This window comes from Phallusia mammillata, chromosome 8 (assembly GCF_965637545.1).
Source record: "Phallusia mammillata chromosome 8, kaPhaMamm4.hap1.1, whole genome shotgun sequence".
In the NCBI taxonomy this organism is placed as follows: Eukaryota; Metazoa; Chordata; class Ascidiacea; order Phlebobranchia; family Ascidiidae; genus Phallusia; species Phallusia mammillata.
The window spans coordinates 2,644,834-2,663,921 of NC_137259.1; the positions used below are offsets into that span (position 1 = coordinate 2,644,834).

The 19,088-nt window shown below is 35.6% G+C and overlaps 5 protein-coding genes across 5 annotated transcripts; 2 read left to right on the forward strand and 3 right to left on the reverse strand.

Annotated features, from left to right (window-relative positions):
• The first annotated feature begins 64 nt into the window (after positions 1-64).
• Positions 65-2,858, forward strand: LOC145203915 (uncharacterized). The gene is made up of 6 exons (XM_080076286.1): positions 65-425; positions 719-786; positions 861-989; positions 1,606-1,713; positions 1,811-1,886; positions 2,401-2,858. Exons 1-6 carry the CDS (start codon positions 242-244, stop codon positions 2,460-2,462), a joined length of 627 nt encoding a protein of 208 aa, XP_079932412.1. The 5' UTR covers positions 65-241; the 3' UTR covers positions 2,463-2,858.
• LOC145203914 (prohibitin 1-like) lies at positions 2,271-5,651 on the reverse strand. The gene is made up of 7 exons (XM_080076285.1): positions 5,422-5,651; positions 5,013-5,174; positions 4,257-4,399; positions 4,095-4,148; positions 3,874-4,032; positions 3,338-3,416; positions 2,271-3,039 (listed from the first exon to the last, which is right to left on the reverse strand). Exons 1-7 carry the CDS (start codon positions 5,504-5,506, stop codon positions 2,900-2,902), a joined length of 822 nt encoding a protein of 273 aa, XP_079932411.1. The 5' UTR covers positions 5,507-5,651; the 3' UTR covers positions 2,271-2,899.
• A 2,036-nt stretch (positions 5,652-7,687) lies between these two features.
• LOC145203913 (DNA-directed RNA polymerases I and III subunit RPAC1-like) lies at positions 7,688-9,091 on the reverse strand. Its single transcript, XM_080076284.1, has one exon. The coding sequence runs from the start codon at positions 8,883-8,885 to the stop codon at positions 7,752-7,754; it is 1,134 nt and encodes a 377-aa protein (XP_079932410.1). The 5' UTR covers positions 8,886-9,091; the 3' UTR covers positions 7,688-7,751.
• A 314-nt stretch (positions 9,092-9,405) lies between these two features.
• On the forward strand, positions 9,406-11,515 carry LOC145205365 (ubiquitin-conjugating enzyme E2 G2-like). The gene is made up of 5 exons (XM_080078064.1): positions 9,406-9,584; positions 9,840-9,921; positions 10,002-10,120; positions 10,349-10,489; positions 11,258-11,515. Exons 1-5 carry the CDS (start codon positions 9,434-9,436, stop codon positions 11,380-11,382), a joined length of 618 nt encoding a protein of 205 aa, XP_079934190.1. The 5' UTR covers positions 9,406-9,433; the 3' UTR covers positions 11,383-11,515.
• A 996-nt stretch (positions 11,516-12,511) lies between these two features.
• On the reverse strand, positions 12,512-18,744 carry LOC145205321 (WD repeat-containing protein 88-like). The gene is made up of 11 exons (XM_080078010.1): positions 18,551-18,744; positions 18,198-18,308; positions 16,755-16,843; positions 16,296-16,498; positions 15,696-15,822; positions 15,235-15,348; positions 14,564-14,634; positions 14,419-14,501; positions 13,982-14,050; positions 13,829-13,921; positions 12,512-12,742 (listed from the first exon to the last, which is right to left on the reverse strand). The coding sequence occupies exons 1-11, from the start codon at positions 18,629-18,631 to the stop codon at positions 12,626-12,628; spliced, it is 1,158 nt and encodes a 385-aa protein (XP_079934136.1). The 5' UTR covers positions 18,632-18,744; the 3' UTR covers positions 12,512-12,625.
• Between the last annotated feature and the right edge of the window lie 344 nt (positions 18,745-19,088).

A 19,088-nucleotide genomic window follows, 5' to 3' on the forward strand; every position in this document is an offset into this window, starting at 1 on the left:
ATGTTTTTACACACACAACACAATAAGTCCATTGTTCAAATGAACCCAATTGAAAAGAGTTTATTGGCGAGTTCGACAATCTTTCTGACAAAACAATTGATAAGATTGAATTACTATTCACCAGACAATAGACTGACTGTTCATCGAAACAGATCAACATTCAGTCGTTTTCCAGTCAGCTGATATAACGTTTCAAAAACCTTCATCTAAAAACTAGGCAGTGCACAGCTGGGAACTTAAAATGGGCTGTTTCGGTTCCAAAAGTCAGGTAGAAACAGCGGTTATTCCGCAAGAAAGTGGAATTGTTGGTAACAGGCAAAATAGTGCTAGTTCACAAGACAGTGGAATTGGTCTGTCCTGTCCAAATCAGTCGTCTACTGGAGTTTTCACAGAATCTGAAGCAGTCCAAGGTCGTAACAGAAAAGGTTGGTAAAAAGAGATGGGTATTTTAAACTTTAGTAAGATTTGCTTTTAAAATCTTTGAAGACGAAACAAATTAATGTTAGAGAAGTATAATCATGAAAAAATTGATACATGCCTGACCAAAAGTTTAGATAAAACTGCACAGCCCACTGTTAAGCAAGAAACAACCTCAAAAAACCGTTTTTGTTGTATGGAACCTTAAATGCACTAAAACGTAGAAAATATCAAAACTATTTTGTTTCATAAAGTCTCAGTACGTAATTTTTCATCTTTTATCGATTCTTATTTCATGTAGGAATTGCATTTGACATAACCGTTTCCAGAAAAGGAATAATCCAACAGCACCCTCCAAAAAGACAATCAGTAAGTGTTTAGTAAAAACCATCATCACATTTACTTACAGTACATACAATATATCAAAAACATTTATTTCACAGTCCGGATTAAGAGACAGGTCCGCGGGCAGTCGTTCAAATCGACTTCCATCTATTTCTCCCCAGCGGAAAGCAAAACCTCCGGCGAAATTGCTACAGCGAGAAACTCCGAAACAAATTAGCGCAGAAGACGTACGATTATTATTTTTTTATCTTTAAAATGTTTTTTTTTAAATAATGGTGAAGTATTGACGGGGACTTGGTACATACAAATGATATACTGGGCCGCCAGGACAGCTGCGTTTCATGGGACATTACAATGCGACGTACTGGTGCTGAACAGTGTTTTGTTTCGTGGTCTCCTGTGTAACTTGGTGCATTTTCTAGCTATGTTGCTTTGGACGAACGCTCCGACGGGCGCGAACCATACACAGACATAAAAACTTGACCGAAATCATCTCCGGGGGCGTCCTGGGTTCGAACCCCGTGCGTTGTTTTGACCTGAGTTGTAAACGGGCCAGAAAATTGGGCCCGAAACACGAATCGTTTTTGAGAAGCCCGTTTACACCAGACATTTTTTTTGACAAGCCTATATACATTGAAACCTCAGGAAAGACCAAAACAACAAACACAGCAGACAATTGGTCTTGAACAAGGCGTTTTAGGGCGCAAGGCGTGGATCATATCAAGCTAGTGTACTGCCATGCACCCGCAGTTTTGTTACCCATTGCTTTAAAAAAAACGCACGATGTAATTTCGACGCATTGTATACAATCTCATAGTTATGTCTAAAATACTTTTTTTGCAGCTCAAGCGTAAACAGGAAGAGGCTAAACGCAAACGAGAAATGGACAGACTAGCAACGATTGCAAGACTTCATCGGAGAGATCTACGGGCGCAGAAGATTCAAGAAAGAGTGAGAAAGCATTGGAGTTTATGCTAGAATAGCTTTGCTAGCAACGAGCAGGCTAATTGAGTTTTTAACCGACAGTTTCGTGTTGATTATTTTGCAGCGAAATCAGGACATATGGGGAAACGAAACAGACGAAGATTTGAGCGACGTCGATGAAACCTTTAACAATGATGACAGTAAGAACCCCTTGTTTTTTTTAGTAAACATAAGGTTCATTATAGTCTTCATCCACCAAGCAACGAGATTCTAGTTTAAAAGTATACAGTATTGTTTTTTCGTGACCAAGGCTTGATTAACCAATAGGCAATGATAACTGATAAACAGAGATAATGAATGGAAACATCCTAGATTTTAACATAGTTACGAAATGTCTCTAGCTTTCATACAAGGTGTTGTAACAAACATCAAATACCTTTTAACGGACTAGGAATCCAATGCATTCCTCAGTGTTAAAACTTACCTGTTAAATGCGCAACTTTGCACTTGTTACCCAATTTAACATTCCTGTGAGTTCAGAGCTATGCTATAGTTCTGAGCTGGCACAAACATGTCGAAATGAGCTGATTTGGTAATAAAATGTTGCCAAAATATGCACGAATTATTATAGCTTTTGTTGCACTCTTATAAACAATGAAGTTAACCAAACAAGTAGAAACCTAACTTCAAGTCTAATGTGTGATACTTCGGCAGATTTTGGTTGGGATGATGAAAAATCACACAAGATTGCAAATCAGACAGAAGATGGATGGTGACAAAAGTGAAGCATCCAAGAGAATAGACGAAGCACAAGTAAACGAGATGAGCTAACACGAAGCTTGTGTCTTCGGAGAAAAATGTAAAAACACCAGGCAAGGATTGACTGGCTATTACAGACCTTGGCTTAACAGTTTTGTACTGTTATAAGCACCAGCACTACACTGCCTAGTAGTTCTAAAATTACAACAAAGTCCTTGCAGATTCAAAACATTGCGATGCTATATAATATTGGCTCCGATTTTTTTGTTGAGAGTATTCAGAGCCATGCGTGGTATACCCTTGCCCATTTTTTGTTACATAATTGACATTTTTTTATTTAACATTTTGCCTGCAACAATTATGAATACAAAGTGGGGGTAGATGTTGCAGAATAAATGGTGTTTGCAACTCAACTAAGTTCAGGTCTTTGGACAATGTTTTTCAATTCCTTGCATCACTGGTTTGGATTCAGAGAAAGTAAAACGTTTTGACTGTTAGGCAGATAACTGACATTTCGTGATTTTGACATCAGACCAGCAATTTCTTCAGCAGCTTCCAATTTTCGCAGCTGGATTAAACCCTCTCCAGCTTCAGCTGTGAGCAAAATACACATAATTTGTGTTAATTTATTTTTCAGAATTTTGTTCAAAAAAACTAAACATTGGCTAATGGATCTTATGCAGTGGTAGGATTCAAATTTTTATTGCCAGCTGGTTTTATTACAAAAGTCACATTTTTCAGTCAGTTCTGTTACAAAAAGTCCATTGACAGTAACCAGTAATGCTAACCAGTTCGCTGATCTTATAAAATTCGTGAGGTGGTTATAGAACTGGTGCAAACCGGCTGAATCTCACAACTGATCTTATGCTCACAAATTTTTCAGACAACCTACCAACAGATTTTGCAATCATTTCAGCAGCTTTAGCATCTCCCTCAGCGGTTGTAATTGCAGCAATTTTTTGTTGCTCAGCCTGCAATAACATTGCAAAATTTTAAGCAAACTTGTTTTCGGCTTTTTATCACTTATTACTGAGTGCTTGGACTCTATAGTTCATGCATTAGCCACTATTTTTTATTAAGCTAGGTTATGTTTTTTTGAATCAACTTTACAGAAAGATGATGCAATAATTTGGCAGAATAGCCAATAAATTTTGACAAACCGCTGCGCTATGTAAGATATTTCATTGTTTCTGTACAGCTAGCAATTTTCTACTTTTGAGGCAATGATGACTGGACATAATTAAAGACAATACCTATGTTATTTACTACTAGCCCCTTGGTGGAAACACCATATTGAGGAAAATAACTTTATAATGACTGTTCTAAAGTAAAAAGGGCAAGGCCACAACACAGAGCATTGTCTAAACTGCTTCATATTGCACAAAAGTTTGCCAACCCTGCTATAGTGTACACAAAATGGGTAAATACCTTTTCCACAACAAAACGTGCTCTTTCAGCCTCCTGCTGTGCAACTTGTTTCTGTTCAACTGCAGTGGTGAATTCATGTCCGAAAGTCAAATGTGTCAAAGAAACATCATCCAAAATTAATCCGAATGAATCAGCCCGCTCTGCAAGGTCTTCACTTACCTTGAATGATGAAAAATAAGTAAACAACGAAAGGACATGCAAATGCTATGTGGTAAACATACCTGTCTGGATACTGTTTCTCTTTGTGTAATAAGTTCACTGGCATCAAACCGGGCCTATAAAGGATAAAAAAAAATTACAGCACAAACAAAACAGAATATTTTTTTCAGTAAAACGAACAAAAAAAGTATGTATCTTTAAGGCTAAAGTAGAACAGGTCATACCACAACTGCTTTCAAAACTTCATTTGTGATGGAAGGCAAGATTCGTTCATCATAATCTTCTCCGATTGTGGAGAAAATTCCAGGAAGTTTTGATGGTTTTGGTCGGAAGAGAATTCGCAAAGTAATGTGCACATTCTGCAAATCTGGAATAAAAAAGTGTAAAATGTGAGCTTTTTGATGGATTAAAGAACTTGGTTACAAAAAACTTTATTTGCTTTAAAGCTGCTCTCTGCATTACAAAATCCAAAACATTATTTAACACGTACATTTATATTGGCAAAAATTCTTATTTATTGTGATATATGGATATTATTTAAAATAGACATTAACGGCGCCCAATTGCTAAGTTATCAGTAGAAAAAGCTTTAAACACAAAGGATTAGGGTTGTGACCACAATATAACTTTGTACTAATTTATAGCGCTGTTGCTCTAAATCAGTTAAATTTAAAAGGTTCAATAATTTTTTGAGTCTTTTGTCTTTACACTGAAAATATAAAATACCTACAATCAATTTCTCCAGCGGTTTCCCAAAATTTGGACTTGCAACTACAACTACAGCTTTTGGTATTTAAATGAAACACTTGCGGTCTCTTAAAACTACTTAGCGGTCACCCAAACCAAACCTTAAAAAAAACCTGCCTACAATCAGATAAGCAATATGACAGTATTTTTAATGATTTTCACATTTTAGATAGCATTAAATACTTCGAATTTTGCTTTTGATTAACAGAAGGAAACTACAAGACAGCCTTTACCTTTCGAACCAGTTACAACAGGGATATTTCTTGGTTGAGCTTTGCAATCAAATATGATTGGTTTTTGAATGAGTGGAATAAGAAAATGTGTTCCTTCATCACTGACTGTTTGTTTGACTCCAGAGAAGCGATCAAAAATTACACCTCGACACCCAGCATCAACTGTAAAATGACAAAACATAAAAATCATTAATATTTAAAAATTGGCACACAATTTTTGTTTAAACCTTAAACACAAATTATTTTTTAAATATGAGTACATATTTGATTTTGACATAAAATTGAGTCGGATTTTTTATAAGATTCAAACACATTGTCTCCACTGTTAGGAATAATCTAGGTTTTAGTCTCAACAAGATTGGAAGAAAAATTGAAACGACCTTTTATATAGTTTACACTTTACACTTACCGTTATAAAGTGCAGAATTGACAATTCCTCCAGCAACTGCTAATCCCAAACCAAGCTTGGTTAATCTTGACATAAGAGCCTCCATACTTGTGTCCTTGCTACTAGATTTGCTTTAATTAATAGCAATAGCAAAGAACTTCAATAATAATAATAATATTGTATACGCTTTGCTTCGTGCAAAATCACCGAAAATACTATAGTAAACGCACGAAAAACTTAAAAATTAGAATTACCCAAAGACCAAATTTAAGTAATAAAAAGTGTATAGCTAGTTTATAACAAAGTAGATTTCTCACCAACTTGAAACACTAAAAATGCAAGCTACAAATTAAAGACACAAAAACAAAACATTGTAGGTTTTGCAAACTCATGTACAATTTCCACGTGATTGCATAAGCATGAACAGGAAAACAATCCACAACGGCGCAGTGTGTTTTAGTACTTTGTTGATCTGGATTTAACGGTTCATTTTCGGCGTAAAATTACATTAAAATTACGAAACAGTTTTTACGCCAAAGATCGGATCGTCATAGGTATGTGTTTTACTACAAACTACGTCAAAACAGACGCTTTTAACGTATGTGAACAGTCTGTAAAGATAACGCTGGTATTACAAACCGGAAAATGACGATTTTTGTTACTTTGTGTCGTAATATTTTTGGCGTACAAAAGGCAACACAAATTGTACGCCTGAAAATATCAAATGATTTTAGTCGAGTTGCAAAGTTATGAGCCAGTCTAATCGCATGTCAACTGCATATCGTAGAATAACGAAGGAGTTGCAACTTATGCGAGAAAGCCCAGACACAGAAATCTACGCAAATCCAACACAAAATGATGACTTACTCAACTGGACAGCAACCATAAAAGGCCCGGCTGATACCCCATACGAAGGTGGTCTATTTCACGTTTCAATTGCTTTAGCAGTTACTTATCCGTTTACGCCTCCAAAAGTGCGTTTCACGACGCCTATTTTTCATCCGAATATCAGCTCAGATGGAAGAATTTGCTTGGACATTTTGACCACGACCTGGTCGCCGGCTTTGACAATCTCAAAAGTTTTAATGTCAGTACTCTCATTGATGTCCGACCCTAACGTGAATGACCCGTTAGTGTTTAGAGTGGCCGAAATGTACCGGTCAGACCACGAAAAATTTCAAGCTCAAGCAAAAAATTGGACGAAAAAGTACGCTATATCAAAGTCTGTCCAAAAGTGACAGAATCTTTTGCATAAGATGGAAATAGTATGTTGAAGGACGGATAAGGACGTTTGTGCAAATGATTGTACGCGTTACGACTCAAAATTTTTCTGTACCTGCTTTGTACCAATTTTATTTGGTGTGTTTTTCTGTTTTAGCGTATTATTGTCATCTGTGAACCTATGCATCTTAAAAAGTGCTGTAAACATGTTTTTTAATACAGTGCGCTCCCATCAAAACGAAGTCTTTTAAAAGTTTTCTGCTTTTTACGTTTATGTAAAAAATGCGTTTTTTCAATATCAACGGTGTACTGTGAGGTGCTTCTGTGTGACGAAATGTACTTTCATTGATGACAAAAAGCTTGTCAAATTAATTCAAATGACGACATTTGCGTCATGATACGCACTTTGTGGTAACCAACGTCAAACATTTTGTCATTTTTTTTACGATTTTCTTACCTGACGGGTGAACCCTTCTGAAATGCTCATTATTGCTTTAGTTTAAGACTAACATTTTTTATCTGCATCGGATTTTATGTTAAACATAGTTAATAGAATTCAAACATTTCATTAAACTCCTTTTTTTTCACGGGGTTCGAACCCAGGACTCTCCCGGGGACGAATCCCGATCAGGGTTTTTTATGTCTGTATATGGGTCAGGCGCGCCGGACCATTCGGCCAAGTTCCTGCCCCCTTTTATTTGAGCAAATTTGCTCTAATCCTCTACCACCTCTGACGTCTAAATTAATCTCAGCGTTCCCAACTTACAGCAAACGTCCCCAAAGTGACGCTATCGCCTAGTTTTATGAACCACGGCTGTGGGCAAAGGAGCAATGACATAATTGAACGAGCTGTACATGACACAATTTTTACGAAGGCATTTTTACAGTGTAAAAGATACTGTAGTCAATATTGTGTTGGTGTATAAAAAATGTAGCTAATCTTAAAGCAATCTTGACCTCAAAACACTTTTTTCTGTACACAGTAGTGAAAGTTTATGCACCAAATCAATGCCTGTAAGTACTTCAGAATCTGGCTAAAAATACCCCCTAATATGTAAACACATCATTGCCATGGTTTATGTAATAGAACTGGCACACTTTGAACAATTAAATTACACAGAAATTTTGAATTACTGAGTATCCATTTCTTTGTCTTGGGCATTATCCAATTCACGAAGGAATGATCGGCATTTGGTCATTAGAATCTTTATAGACTCAGAAACCAGAACATTGGGTGCTAAACCAACAGCGGACTCCACAGAATATATGAAATGGTCCTTGACCTTGCTCAACTTAACTTTGTCTTTTAAATTTGGATGTCTGAACACTTCTCTACTACATGTGTCCATCCGAGCTGAAACCACATATGCTTCTTCTTCACATTGATCATTTTGCTTGATTCCAATCACACCTGGAGAAAAACAGCTTTGCAACTCCTTGACATCGTCACCAGTAATTTTGCTGAGTAGTTTAATTTCTGGCAGCAATCTGTATGATGCAGTGGCGACAGGTGAAAACTTGGCATGGTCACGGCCCAATCCTTTGACTGCTTGCATTTTGACATCAATCTCATGGCCTGGACGAAGTTTGGCAATAAGTATGTCATCATGGACTGGTTTTACACAAGACACATCACTTTGGTTGCCTTTAGGTATCCACACAATGTCACCAGAAAACACTTTGTGATGTTTGTACATCACATTAGGATCAGTTGCATCTTTCGGTGCAGATGGATTTTTGGTGCACTTTATGTTAAGTTCAAGATCTAGTGTGTCCTCTGCTGTTCCTTCAAGGTCATCTGTTTGCCGAAACTCAAACAAGCGAGCATCAACGTCAAGAGGAATTAATCCCAATCTGTGCGCCAATACTTCATCTTGAATTACACTGGTGTTATTGTACAAAAACACTTTTTCAATAGCCATTGTTGGAACTTCTGCAATTAAAATTCTTCTGAAGGCATTAGCAATAGATGCATCGATTCCAATCATGTCAAACTGCATTTCCTTGTCATCTATTGAAATTATTTTCACTCGAAAATTAGAAATAAATTTTCTGGAATCCCAAGCATCATTGTAACCACTGTAACTTCCAGGAAAATCTGTTGTATGAACATTGCTGAGACCCTGTTCATTTAAAGTAAGCCGCGTTCGCATCTCTTCAATGTGATACATTTTACTTGTTTCCAGCGTCAATTTGATCAGAACCTTGCGATATAGCTGGTTTCTTTTTGGTATCTGGTTGTGTAAAGGCTTGTTTTGTTGCATAAGCCAAAAGAGCTGCACTAAAAACAGTTAGTCCCATCAACGAGTACGACACACTCTTATGAACTCTATTCAAAAACAGCTCTTTACGTGCATCGGTCCACCAGGCCATTACCCATATAGGCTGGTTTCAAAACTGTTAAATGTAATCTGTGCAAAAGTCAAAACAAACATGTCACACAACGAAACGACAGGGGTAACAAAAACTACGGGCACACTTAAATGACATAAAAATTAATAATTTTCAAATATAAAAGACAATAAAAAGAAATCACGTTAAATAAAATTAAAGTATTTACTTTCGCAAACGCAAAGAACAAGGTCATGCTTCCAAATGTGCCGTTCCGCATGAAAAATTTCAGTGTACTTTAACAAGTCACGCAGAATGACGCAATGTTAAAAAAATATTTTTAAAACCAAGTATCTGGTCTATTTGTTCAAAATAAAACATTCTCAATACTTGACAACTCAAAATATATTAAAAACTGTGTTGAACAACACTTAAAAAAGAGCGTATTGATAGTACACTTCGGAAATAAAATTTGATTTTTATGAACAAAACAGGGATTTGTTTTGTTTACCACTGGAAATGCAAAAACGTGAAAGACTACGTTGGCTTAAAATTTATTTGCACTAAAGTTGTCATTAAAATACGCAAAATGGTTGGTTCTGCGTTGAAGAGATTAATGGCGGAATACAAACGTAAGTTTTTGCTTTGTGTTTTTTTAAATTAATTCAAGTATAAATCACATTACATTTTACAATACAATGTGTTACTTTTGACAACCATAGTTATAAGTTATTGAAGGTATATTTTCTGTTGTAATATTTAAGAACAAAGTAAAGATTGTTAATATTGAATACGGGTGGTGAATATTGTTTAGTACTGTAGTGTCTGTTTAGAAAAACAAGTTGTGTATATATTATACACGTTATTAAATGTAGTTATATTTCCAGAACTGTCTTTGAATCCCCCAGAAGGAATTGTCGCTGGGCCTGTAAATGAGGAAAATTTCTTTGAATGGGAAGCACTCATTCTGTGGGTATTTGTTAATCAAACATTGTTGATATGTAGCAGTGGTAATATTGGTTTTTATCATGTGAATGTATTATGTATAGTGGGCCAGCAGAAACCCCTTTTGATGGTGGAGTTTTCAAAACATCATTGCTTTTCCCTACTGACTACCCAATGAGTCCACCAAAGATGAGGTTTATCTCAGATATGTTTCATCCAAATAGTGAGTATTTAATGCTGTGTCTAAAAATATTGTATTGAATGGTGTATAATCAGTTGAGGCTTCATACAGAAATGGTGGGATATGACTTTTCAGTCTGTTACTCCCAACAAACTGGCGTGCCGTTAGATAGCTGCACTAGCCAATACAGCCCGTGTTCTATCACCAGCTGCACTGATGAGACTTTTTTTACTGCTATGGACAGATTTCGATCAAGTTGTTTATTTTCAGTTTACCCTGATGGTCGTGTTTGCATTTCAATTCTACATTCACCTGGGGATGATCCAATGGGTTACGAAACGAGTGCTGAAAGGTGGTCACCTGTACAGAGCATTGAGAAGATCCTTTTATCAGTCATGAGCATGTTAGCAGGTAAGCATACCGTTTGGTTATTGCAAAAAATGCTTTGGGGTAGATTCCAGGAATATACAAAAACTTACCAAAATACACAGTAGGAATAGTTGCTTGTCTTTTGTAGGGCTGTTACACTTTCTTTTACATTTATTTTTATTTGTATGTTTTTATTTTGGTGTATGATATTTCTACTCACATTGCGCGAAAATCACTGTCTTGTAAGCTCCCATCACTTAACCCAGGGGCGGGCAACCTTTGTTACTGTGGGGTCAATTGCAAATGTAAAAATTGGATTGCGGGCCGCACATGTGCATCACACAAAGTGATTTTGCTTTGTTTCTTACCAAATATGCTTAACTACAAGTATAATTCGTATTTGATTCTAGCCACATTTTTGCCAGATCGCAGAAAACTAGCATGAGGCGCATTGATCAGCTCAAAAATATGTAATAATTGGACTCGTTTGCCAGTACTTCTGAAATCCAAGCATCTCTGCGGGCCGCAGGTTGCCCACCCCTGACTTAACCCTTTATAATGCAGTGTAGCTAAATGCGCTGATTTAATAATAATCCATCAAATGTGTCCTTCACTGTTTTGCGCTCAATAATGTTTTAATGTTGTGCAGTTATATCCGGCTTGGTGATTGCTTTAGTGTAATTATGCCACTTTGTGTTCTTTCACCAAGCAACATAAACTCAATGTATTTGCTTGAAGAAATTACGTGTAATTTCTTTGCATTCTGACATTTTACTTTTGTATGTTTAATTGTTTATTTATCATGTTTAGAACCAAACCCTGAGTCCGGAGCGAATGTTGATGCTTCAAAAATGTGGAGAGATGACAGAGAACAATTTGACAAACAAGCTGAACGCTTGGTTCGGAAATCCCTCGATTTACCACCTGATTTATGATGTCTGTGTTCAACAAATATCTTTATGGCATATTACAGGGGCCGATGAAATCACTGGAAGGAGAACCCTTTTTTATTTTATTGTTTAAATAGTAATTTTGTGTTGTGCAATAAACTCTTGTAAATACTGTTAATGTTGCATTGTGGTCTATGTAGGGTTTGTTTTAATGGGGTAGTTATGCTCAACATGTATATTAATTAATACCAATGCTTCTTAACCTGTGGTATGTGTACCACTACTGGTATGCCGGAACTGATATGCAAGTAGCTTTCTGCTATACCTTATTCAAGTCATATCATGCAATGCAATATATCTGACCCACCTGGATAGCTCTAATTTTTGAAAAATCTTGAACATTTGTTGGAATTGCTAACCTTGCTCTTTTTAAAAAATATGCTGTCCTGGCCAAAACGAATATGCCTATCTCTTAATCTACCCATTTAAACAGGTTTTGGGTGGTGTGTATTGAATGAAAATGCGGCCAGGTGGTACACGATCAGTAAAAGGTTGTAAACCACTGCCTTATATGAATGCCATTACTACATTTCATTTCTGCATAAGTAAAGATTCTGAAGTCAAAGTCAGACTCTTTAATAGACAAGCAGGTCTTAATGTGGATTCATTTTTTTCAAATGCTGTTGAGTCTTTGCTATTTTAGGCAAATCTGGGGTTTAAAACAGCAATAAATTCTGCAAATGCAACAATGAAAGGCTTTGCTATTGGTCAGTGCAAGATTTTTTTGACAGACTCTGGAACTATGATATAAGTTGTCAAATTCTAAGATGATTAGTTTTTGCAAAGCAGTGCTTCATAAAAAAATACTGCTGGTCCACAGGAACTATTTAGTGGACCTTTAAATTGCACTTTATAAACTGCCTAAGTTTGTTCCAGTTGGAAACAATTACCCAAGATATTCTTTAATGACCATAACAAGCCAAATCATGTGAATGTGAATTTTTGGATGTTTTTGTACCTGGTTTTATTGACTCACTAAATGATCAGGTTTTAAAAATATATGACAAAAACAACTAGTTTTAAGTCCAAATTGGTGGCTGCGAAAGAATAAAGCACTGCACTGCTAGTTAACAATTCCTAAAATTGTCAATACTGTAATTCAGCTTGAAAGAAATTGTCCAGGATGTATGAAAATGTATTGGCACTTGAATTGATCTCTTGTCACAGTAAAATTATACTAAGGTAAAAAAATATTAAGTTTTAAAGGTAAAACAAATATAGGTTAACACTATAAAGATGGTAGTTGGTTTCGTTGAGGGTCGGCCAGTCTGCAGAACACACAAGTACTGATTTCAAGTGGGTCATCACATTGTGCAATGGAAAAGGGTTTGCTGCATTTTTCACACTGCAAAAACACATTTTGGCTTAAACAGTGCATTTATTGTTAAAAAAAAGTTTAGTCAATAAATAGGTTCAAAATGTCCACAGTTTGGCTAAATCATTATTTGCCAGTACAAAACCTTTATGCTGTGGAAAATGAAGGTACTAATATAGGTTGTAACAATGTTGTTTTTAATTTATTTTGAATTTAAGCTTCCAGCAGTGCACACTGTTTCAACATACAAGGTCTTATCAGTGCATCTCGTAACAAGATATTGGTCTGAAAACCCATGCCTCACCAAATCTGTTTGATGCCACAACTGGACATAAACCACAGAGAAATGTGAGGCATGGGTTTTCAGCCTGTTCCATAGCTAGAATACCATAAGATGGCTACACTAGCCTATATGTCTTGTCACCAACTGCACTGATGAGACCTTGTATGTCAAATCACTGCCCACTGTCTGCAGATTACTTATCATTTAATGCAGGGGTGTGCAACATTTGTCTTGGGTGGGCCATATGACCAATGTTGGACATCAAGCAAGGGCCATACAATTTTTTTCATGTACGCAATAAATTTGTAATTCTTGCAAAGCATCAATACATTTATTTTCTGAAACATACAGAGTTTTGCCGCAACACTGGCTTTCACACACAAAAAATTGTTTACTTGCAAAGAAAATTATTACGTCACATTCGGTAAAGTACTTTTAAAATGCTGTATGGCCAACCGGTTGAAAAATGCTGATTTAGCTTATACTTGTTACGTATAGTGTAGCAACTTAAGAGATTTACCAAAAACTAGTGAAAAATTTTGCTGAATTACCAAAAGAATTGCATTTTTTCTCTGAATCAGTGTGTTGGCGAGGACCACACTAAATAGCTTGGCGAGCCTGATTGTGGCATTTGCACACCCCTGGTTTAATGGCTCTATGTTTTTATATGTCTAATTTGTTGTCATGATTCAACTGGTCTCTGTTTTTTGACAAGTAAATGTTAACTCATTTCCACCAGTTCTACCCTCCAATATTTTGTGGTCTATGAAGTTTTACTGTTGCAGAGCTATTCCCAGCTTAGTGCTTGTGTTTTTTAAACTTAGTTTTCATACCTGGACAATTTTTAAACCCATTGCTCTTCTGTTTTCGATGACTGCTGGAATATGATCTGCTGCCTCAATGTTCCAAACTCTTATAGTTTTATCCTAAAATGAATAGTTAGTGAATGTGATTGTGATTCCTTCAAAACCACCAACAACACCTACTCCAGATGAAGATAAAATCCATTTTCCATCCAAACTAATATCAACCCCTGTCACCCATCCATCATGACCCTTCACGAATTAAAAAAATGATTAAAAACTTTACAGTTTAACTTGCTTGCATATGGTTTTTAGTGCTGTTTGTTTTTAGATACTGATGATGCCTTGTACTTAGGTGAAATATATATATCGAAACATAAAAAATAGTGGATGGCTTCAGACTTGTTTTCAGTATGTTGCTTAAACTTATTGAATTAATGCAAAACAGACATAAAGCATTGTTTTGAAAACTGATTTTTATAACAATACAACAATTTAACACGTGCTTTATTGTGTAAAATGTTGTCTTTGAAAGTTCTGTTCTGTATTTATTCAGTATGATACAAAATCATGTATTTTAAAGGTCTGAATAAAAGTAAATTTATGTGTTTTTCACTCACCTTTAGAACAATTTTCTTGCTTTTCTTTTCTGTTTCCCACACTATGATGGAACTGTCGTAACCACCAGAAACAACACATTGTCCTAAAATTCAAAATAGGTTGGTGTAAGTACGTAAAATTACAGAAATATTCAACAAAACTGACCATCACTTGAAAATTTACAGCAGCTGACGGATCCGTCATGACCTTTCGTTAAGTTAATCGCTCCCTGGGACCTTTAAATATTGTTTAGGTATTTTATTGCTTTGATAAAACAGGTATGCTTTATAAGAGTCACATGATTTTCAAGTCTAAACCAGTTTTAGTAGATAGTACAAACATGTTGTAGTTTCCAATCCTGTCTGGCCAGTGTGTTTTTCTCTTAACCAGAATGACCTGATTAAGTTATCAACTTTCCACATCAAAAATTCAAATAAACAATGGTTTAATGGACTTGCCACAAATTGTTTTTTGTGAGCATAATGCTTTACCATGATAAAAACAAAACGAACTGTGGTAGCTACGCCCCACTGTGGTATTATTACTTGGTCACTAAACAAGCAATTAGTACCAGCCTTTATTGCTCTTTACTGGGGTAATTAAAATATGATGTTGAGTAAAAAACAAGCAGGACTTGCAACTGAATGTTATGCAGCAATATTGGAATTTAAATCTGTCAAAGGGATACTAAAACAAAGTTTAAAGTCATGTTTGTTCAGATTTTGTATTAATTCAAAGAGTTTAAATTTAGACTTTTTATTAGTTGGGTTTGTTTAGGCTGATCCAATCAAGAAAATGAATAGAGTTAACAAACCGTAACAAGAACATGAAAATACCTGAACATTCCAGTGGAAATATCCCAGATTTGCAAAGTTTTATCCCATGATGTTGTGCCCAGGTAACGCTCATTGGATGAAAAACAACAACTGGACACAATGTTTTTGTGGCCACTAAAGAGACAAAACATTTATTAAAAATTGTCCATTTGGTCGCAGCTCCTTTAGCTACTCATTAAACAAAAGAAACATAACAATTGTCAACAAAATGTCAAACAGCTTGTGTATACTAAATTCATCTTATTACAGACATTTGCTGATGTCATCATCAAAGTGTGTTTTTATGTGTCTGTACAATGCACGGTTTAAGCTATTTTGTCACCTTGTGATTATGAAGACAAGAGCATTTTTTTAACGTCTGCCTTTGCAATCTGGCAGTAGTTTTGAATCAATATACTTTTAAAAAACAGTCTTTATTTCCAGTTTCACCATTAAATTTACCCAAACTGCAAAACACAAACCTTAACTTCACAGTGACACGTTGTGATAACAAATCCCATATTTTTGTTGTCCGATCCATGCTGGTCGTTGCAATGCGCTGTGAGTTTGGGGAAAACACACAACAGGTAGGAGTTGATTGATGGTGTTCTGAATACATAAAAAACAAGTGTCACAAATATTGAAATCAAGTTCACTTGTTCAAATCTTTGTCATTCAGTGTATTTTATTGCAATAGATAAATAATAAGTACATACCATTTATTGTAAATAATAATGCACCCTATTTGTTCTTTTGAATGCCCAATGGCTAATGAAAACACAATAGTTTGACACAATTAAAAATGTACTTTAATCTTTGCTAATGTGTCGCCTGGTGTTGACCAAAAGTCAGAAGTAAAAAAGTCTGGTTGTTATCACAATTTCCTTCTTTTTTATGATGACTTAAAAGTCTAACCTTGATAATTACACCTTGAATACAAATGCCCAAACTATAAATTTACAACAGCTTCATGGAGTGTAAATATTCCTGAAGTATTATTTAGGATTAGCCTTTGTGTAACGACTTCTCATCATTTAGATATAAGGTCACAAATCAATAAAAAGAAACTGAATAATATTTACCATGCAGTTCTTGCACAAGCGAACCATCCCTTAAATCCCAAACCTTGACTGCATTATCGAAATCTGATGCTGACACTGCCAGCTTTCCATCGCTTGAAATATCACAATATGTAACAATTCCTTCATGTAATGCTTGCCAAGTTACTTTATCATTTTCCATGTCCCAAAGTTTAATTGACTTGTCCCAAGAACTCGAAAGCATTCTGAAATACAATGGTTTAAAATAGGTTAGTGTTAAAAAGATGAAACAAAAAATAAAGCATGCCATGTGTAACAGAATATTTTGTCTGTATTTAATAAAGCAAAACATTCTTTTTCATTTGCTACTTTTTTTCTTTTACATCTTTTACGATTGCCAAGTACTTTTACACAAGTACAAAAAAGTCAGATAAAAATCAGAAAAGGGATTGACAAAGCATTTAATTTTGTAGTGGCTGGAGTATTTCTGTGTGCACTTACTTATTTTTATCATTTACACACATCGTAGCTCTTGTCACTGGCAACATGTGGCCCTGGTATGTATGCACAACTTTTCCACGATCAGTATTCTGTTGCGCAAAAAAGAACTTACAAGTCATCTATACTCAACACAGGTTTTTATTGGTTAAAAACAGGAATTTGCTAAATCTAAACCTTTTGTTTGTATTTTTTTAAACTTTATTTCATAACAATAAACAGAGATATTTACGTGATGAATAACAAAAAACATAACATGGTTAAAAATGGCAATTTTTTATTGTTCAGGCACATTTAATACTACAAAAACCGCATTGTTGACCTATGGAGAAGCATGTTTATCATAGTCTTAATCAGGGGTCACCAAACTTTTTTCACTGCAGGCCGGATAAGTTTAATATTGATTTGTGCGGGCCGCATAATTTACATGCCCTAGCGCCATCTTTTCAAACTTAGCCGGAGAGGCGATTTTTATAGGGGCGACACGATATGGTCTTTCTACAATCCCATTTAAAATCTGGTGATGCGTCTGTTAAACTGTGTAGTCATTAGTGATGGGACGATACCAGATTTTGAAGCGAGTACCACATGTATATACCTTCGATACCGAGTACGATTACCAAGTACTTAAGTGTAGTGTTGTATTAGTTGTATATCACTAGCTAATTTATCTGCCATGCTCGGGGTAAAGGCGTGCACACACACATGCCGAAAAATGTAATCACCACGTGATAGCGAAAAAGACGTACGTAAACTGGCGGGACTTTTTTCCAATTTTGTACTGTCCGAAGCAAATATTGGCCAAAAGTTGCCTGTATTCTTATGGTGTAAATCGGCCTTCGGTACTCGCACATTGGTATCGAAAACTGAGACAAAATATTTCGATAACGAGTACGAGTATCGATACCACTGAAATCGTTCGATACCATCGATACCGAGTACTCGTCCCATCACTAATAGTCATCATCTTGCCATAATCTTATGAGGTACGTCACAAGTAACAAAAGAAGGCAATTGTTTGCACACAATTAACTCTTGTAGTATTGTCTGTGATGTAAAAAACTGGCTTTGGATCAATTGTAGGCATTGTAATCCTATGAAACTAGGTAATATCCAGAGAGCCAGAAAACCCAGCTAAATCGTGCAATGCACCAGGTTCTGACCTCCATGTTCACTTCAGGAAAACCAGGCAGATAGCTCAAACTATCAAGGGATTGCACATCCAATACCTGAAAGATGTTTGTGCAATGAAAAGATGCATTCTGTTCAGACATTTTAACGGAAGCGTTTGGTCGTTGCGCTCAAGCAAAGGAATACAATAACAGATCCGGCCCACGGGTCGTAGTTTGGTGACCCCTGGTCTTAATGGACAGGTCTGTGTTGTGTTTTAAACAATACTTTGGATTAATATTTTTAACTTGAGTTTTAATGAAGCAAAACACTTGCCCAAAGTCGAACTGTTCCATCTTTTGATGAAGTTAAAATGTTTTTTCCATCACAGCAAAACTGGCAACTTGTAACTCCAGACTGGTGACCTCGAAAAACTTTAAAGGGAATCTAAACAAACACAATTTATAAATTAGTGATTCTCCTGGTCAGAAGTCAAATAGTTTTTAGTAAATAGCGAAACAAAAGCATAACGCTAATTCACATTGAACCAATTTTTCAATGTATTGGTAGTTGATGTATGATTTCAGATTTGCTGTGGAAGGTAACCGCAAACAAACAACCACATAAAGTTCCGACTTACTAAAACTCAAACACTATTTAAAATTGTTCATTTAGTATCCCGAACCTACCTGTGAAAGGTTTTCATTTTCCCACAAATCAGTTGGTGGGGATTCCACTATAGATTTGCTTGAAGCGGAAGATAAAACCATATCAATTAAAAGTTTAAAACGCCGATCTAATTTTTCAGCAACCAAGCAAATACAGCGGCTTAGCTGATAATGCAACTTTCCTTTAATTAAAAATGATGTCAAATTACAGTGTTTTTGCTATTCTTGCCACTTAATTGTTTAAACTTTTAGTCAATTCATTTAAAAGCACGTTTCATTTTTAAAACTTAAAAAGGGGATTTTGTGTCGTTATGGTGATAATAATTCGGATAAGCGCACAATAAGTTTACGAGCTTTTATTTATTTTCTACAATAAGATTTTTGTTTGTATATATTTGTGTGTCGTATATGCATTAACTAAGACACTGTAACACTTTATTAGATTCATTTTAAAATAAACCTAAATAATTCATGATTCTTCAAAAATTATCAAATTAAAAACTGTCAAAGATCGGTCTGACACACCAACGCAAAATACAGTGGTGACGAAAGAAAACTC

Excerpts from the sequence above, each read along its gene's own strand:
- LOC145203915 (XM_080076286.1), top strand. The coding sequence starts at position 242 with ATGGGCTGTTTCGGTTCCAAAAGTCAGGTAGAAACAGCGGTTATTCCG. Across the intron at positions 990-1,605 it reads AACAAATTAGCGCAGAAGAC|CTCAAGCGTAAACAGGAAGA; the intron begins GTACGATTATTA and ends CTTTTTTTGCAG. Across the intron at positions 1,887-2,400 it reads AACCTTTAACAATGATGACA|ATTTTGGTTGGGATGATGAA; the intron begins GTAAGAACCCCT and ends ATACTTCGGCAG.
- LOC145205365 (XM_080078064.1), top strand. The coding sequence starts at position 9,434 with ATGAACAAAACAGGGATTTGTTTTGTTTACCACTGGAAATGCAAAAAC. Across the intron at positions 9,922-10,001 it reads GAATGGGAAGCACTCATTCT|TGGGCCAGCAGAAACCCCTT; the intron begins GTGGGTATTTGT and ends TATTATGTATAG. Across the intron at positions 10,490-11,257 it reads AGTCATGAGCATGTTAGCAG|AACCAAACCCTGAGTCCGGA; the intron begins GTAAGCATACCG and ends TATCATGTTTAG.
- LOC145203914 (XM_080076285.1), bottom strand. The coding sequence starts at position 5,506 with ATGGAGGCTCTTATGTCAAGATTAACCAAGCTTGGTTTGGGATTAGCA. Across the intron at positions 5,175-5,421 it reads CAATTCTGCACTTTATAACG|TTGATGCTGGGTGTCGAGGT; the intron begins GTAAGTGTAAAG and ends GTCATTTTACAG. Across the intron at positions 4,149-4,256 it reads AAGTTTTGAAAGCAGTTGTG|GCCCGGTTTGATGCCAGTGA; the intron begins GTATGACCTGTT and ends TATCCTTTATAG.
- LOC145205321 (XM_080078010.1), bottom strand. The coding sequence starts at position 18,631 with ATGGTTTTATCTTCCGCTTCAAGCAAATCTATAGTGGAATCCCCACCA. Across the intron at positions 13,922-13,981 it reads GGATTTTATCTTCATCTGGA|GATAAAACTATAAGAGTTTG; the intron begins GTAGGTGTTGTT and ends TATTCATTTTAG. Across the intron at positions 12,743-13,828 it reads TGGGTTTAAAAATTGTCCAG|TGTGAAAAATGCAGCAAACC; the intron begins GTATGAAAACTA and ends GTGTTTTTGCAG.
- LOC145203913 (XM_080076284.1), bottom strand. The coding sequence starts at position 8,885 with ATGCAACAAAACAAGCCTTTACACAACCAGATACCAAAAAGAAACCAG.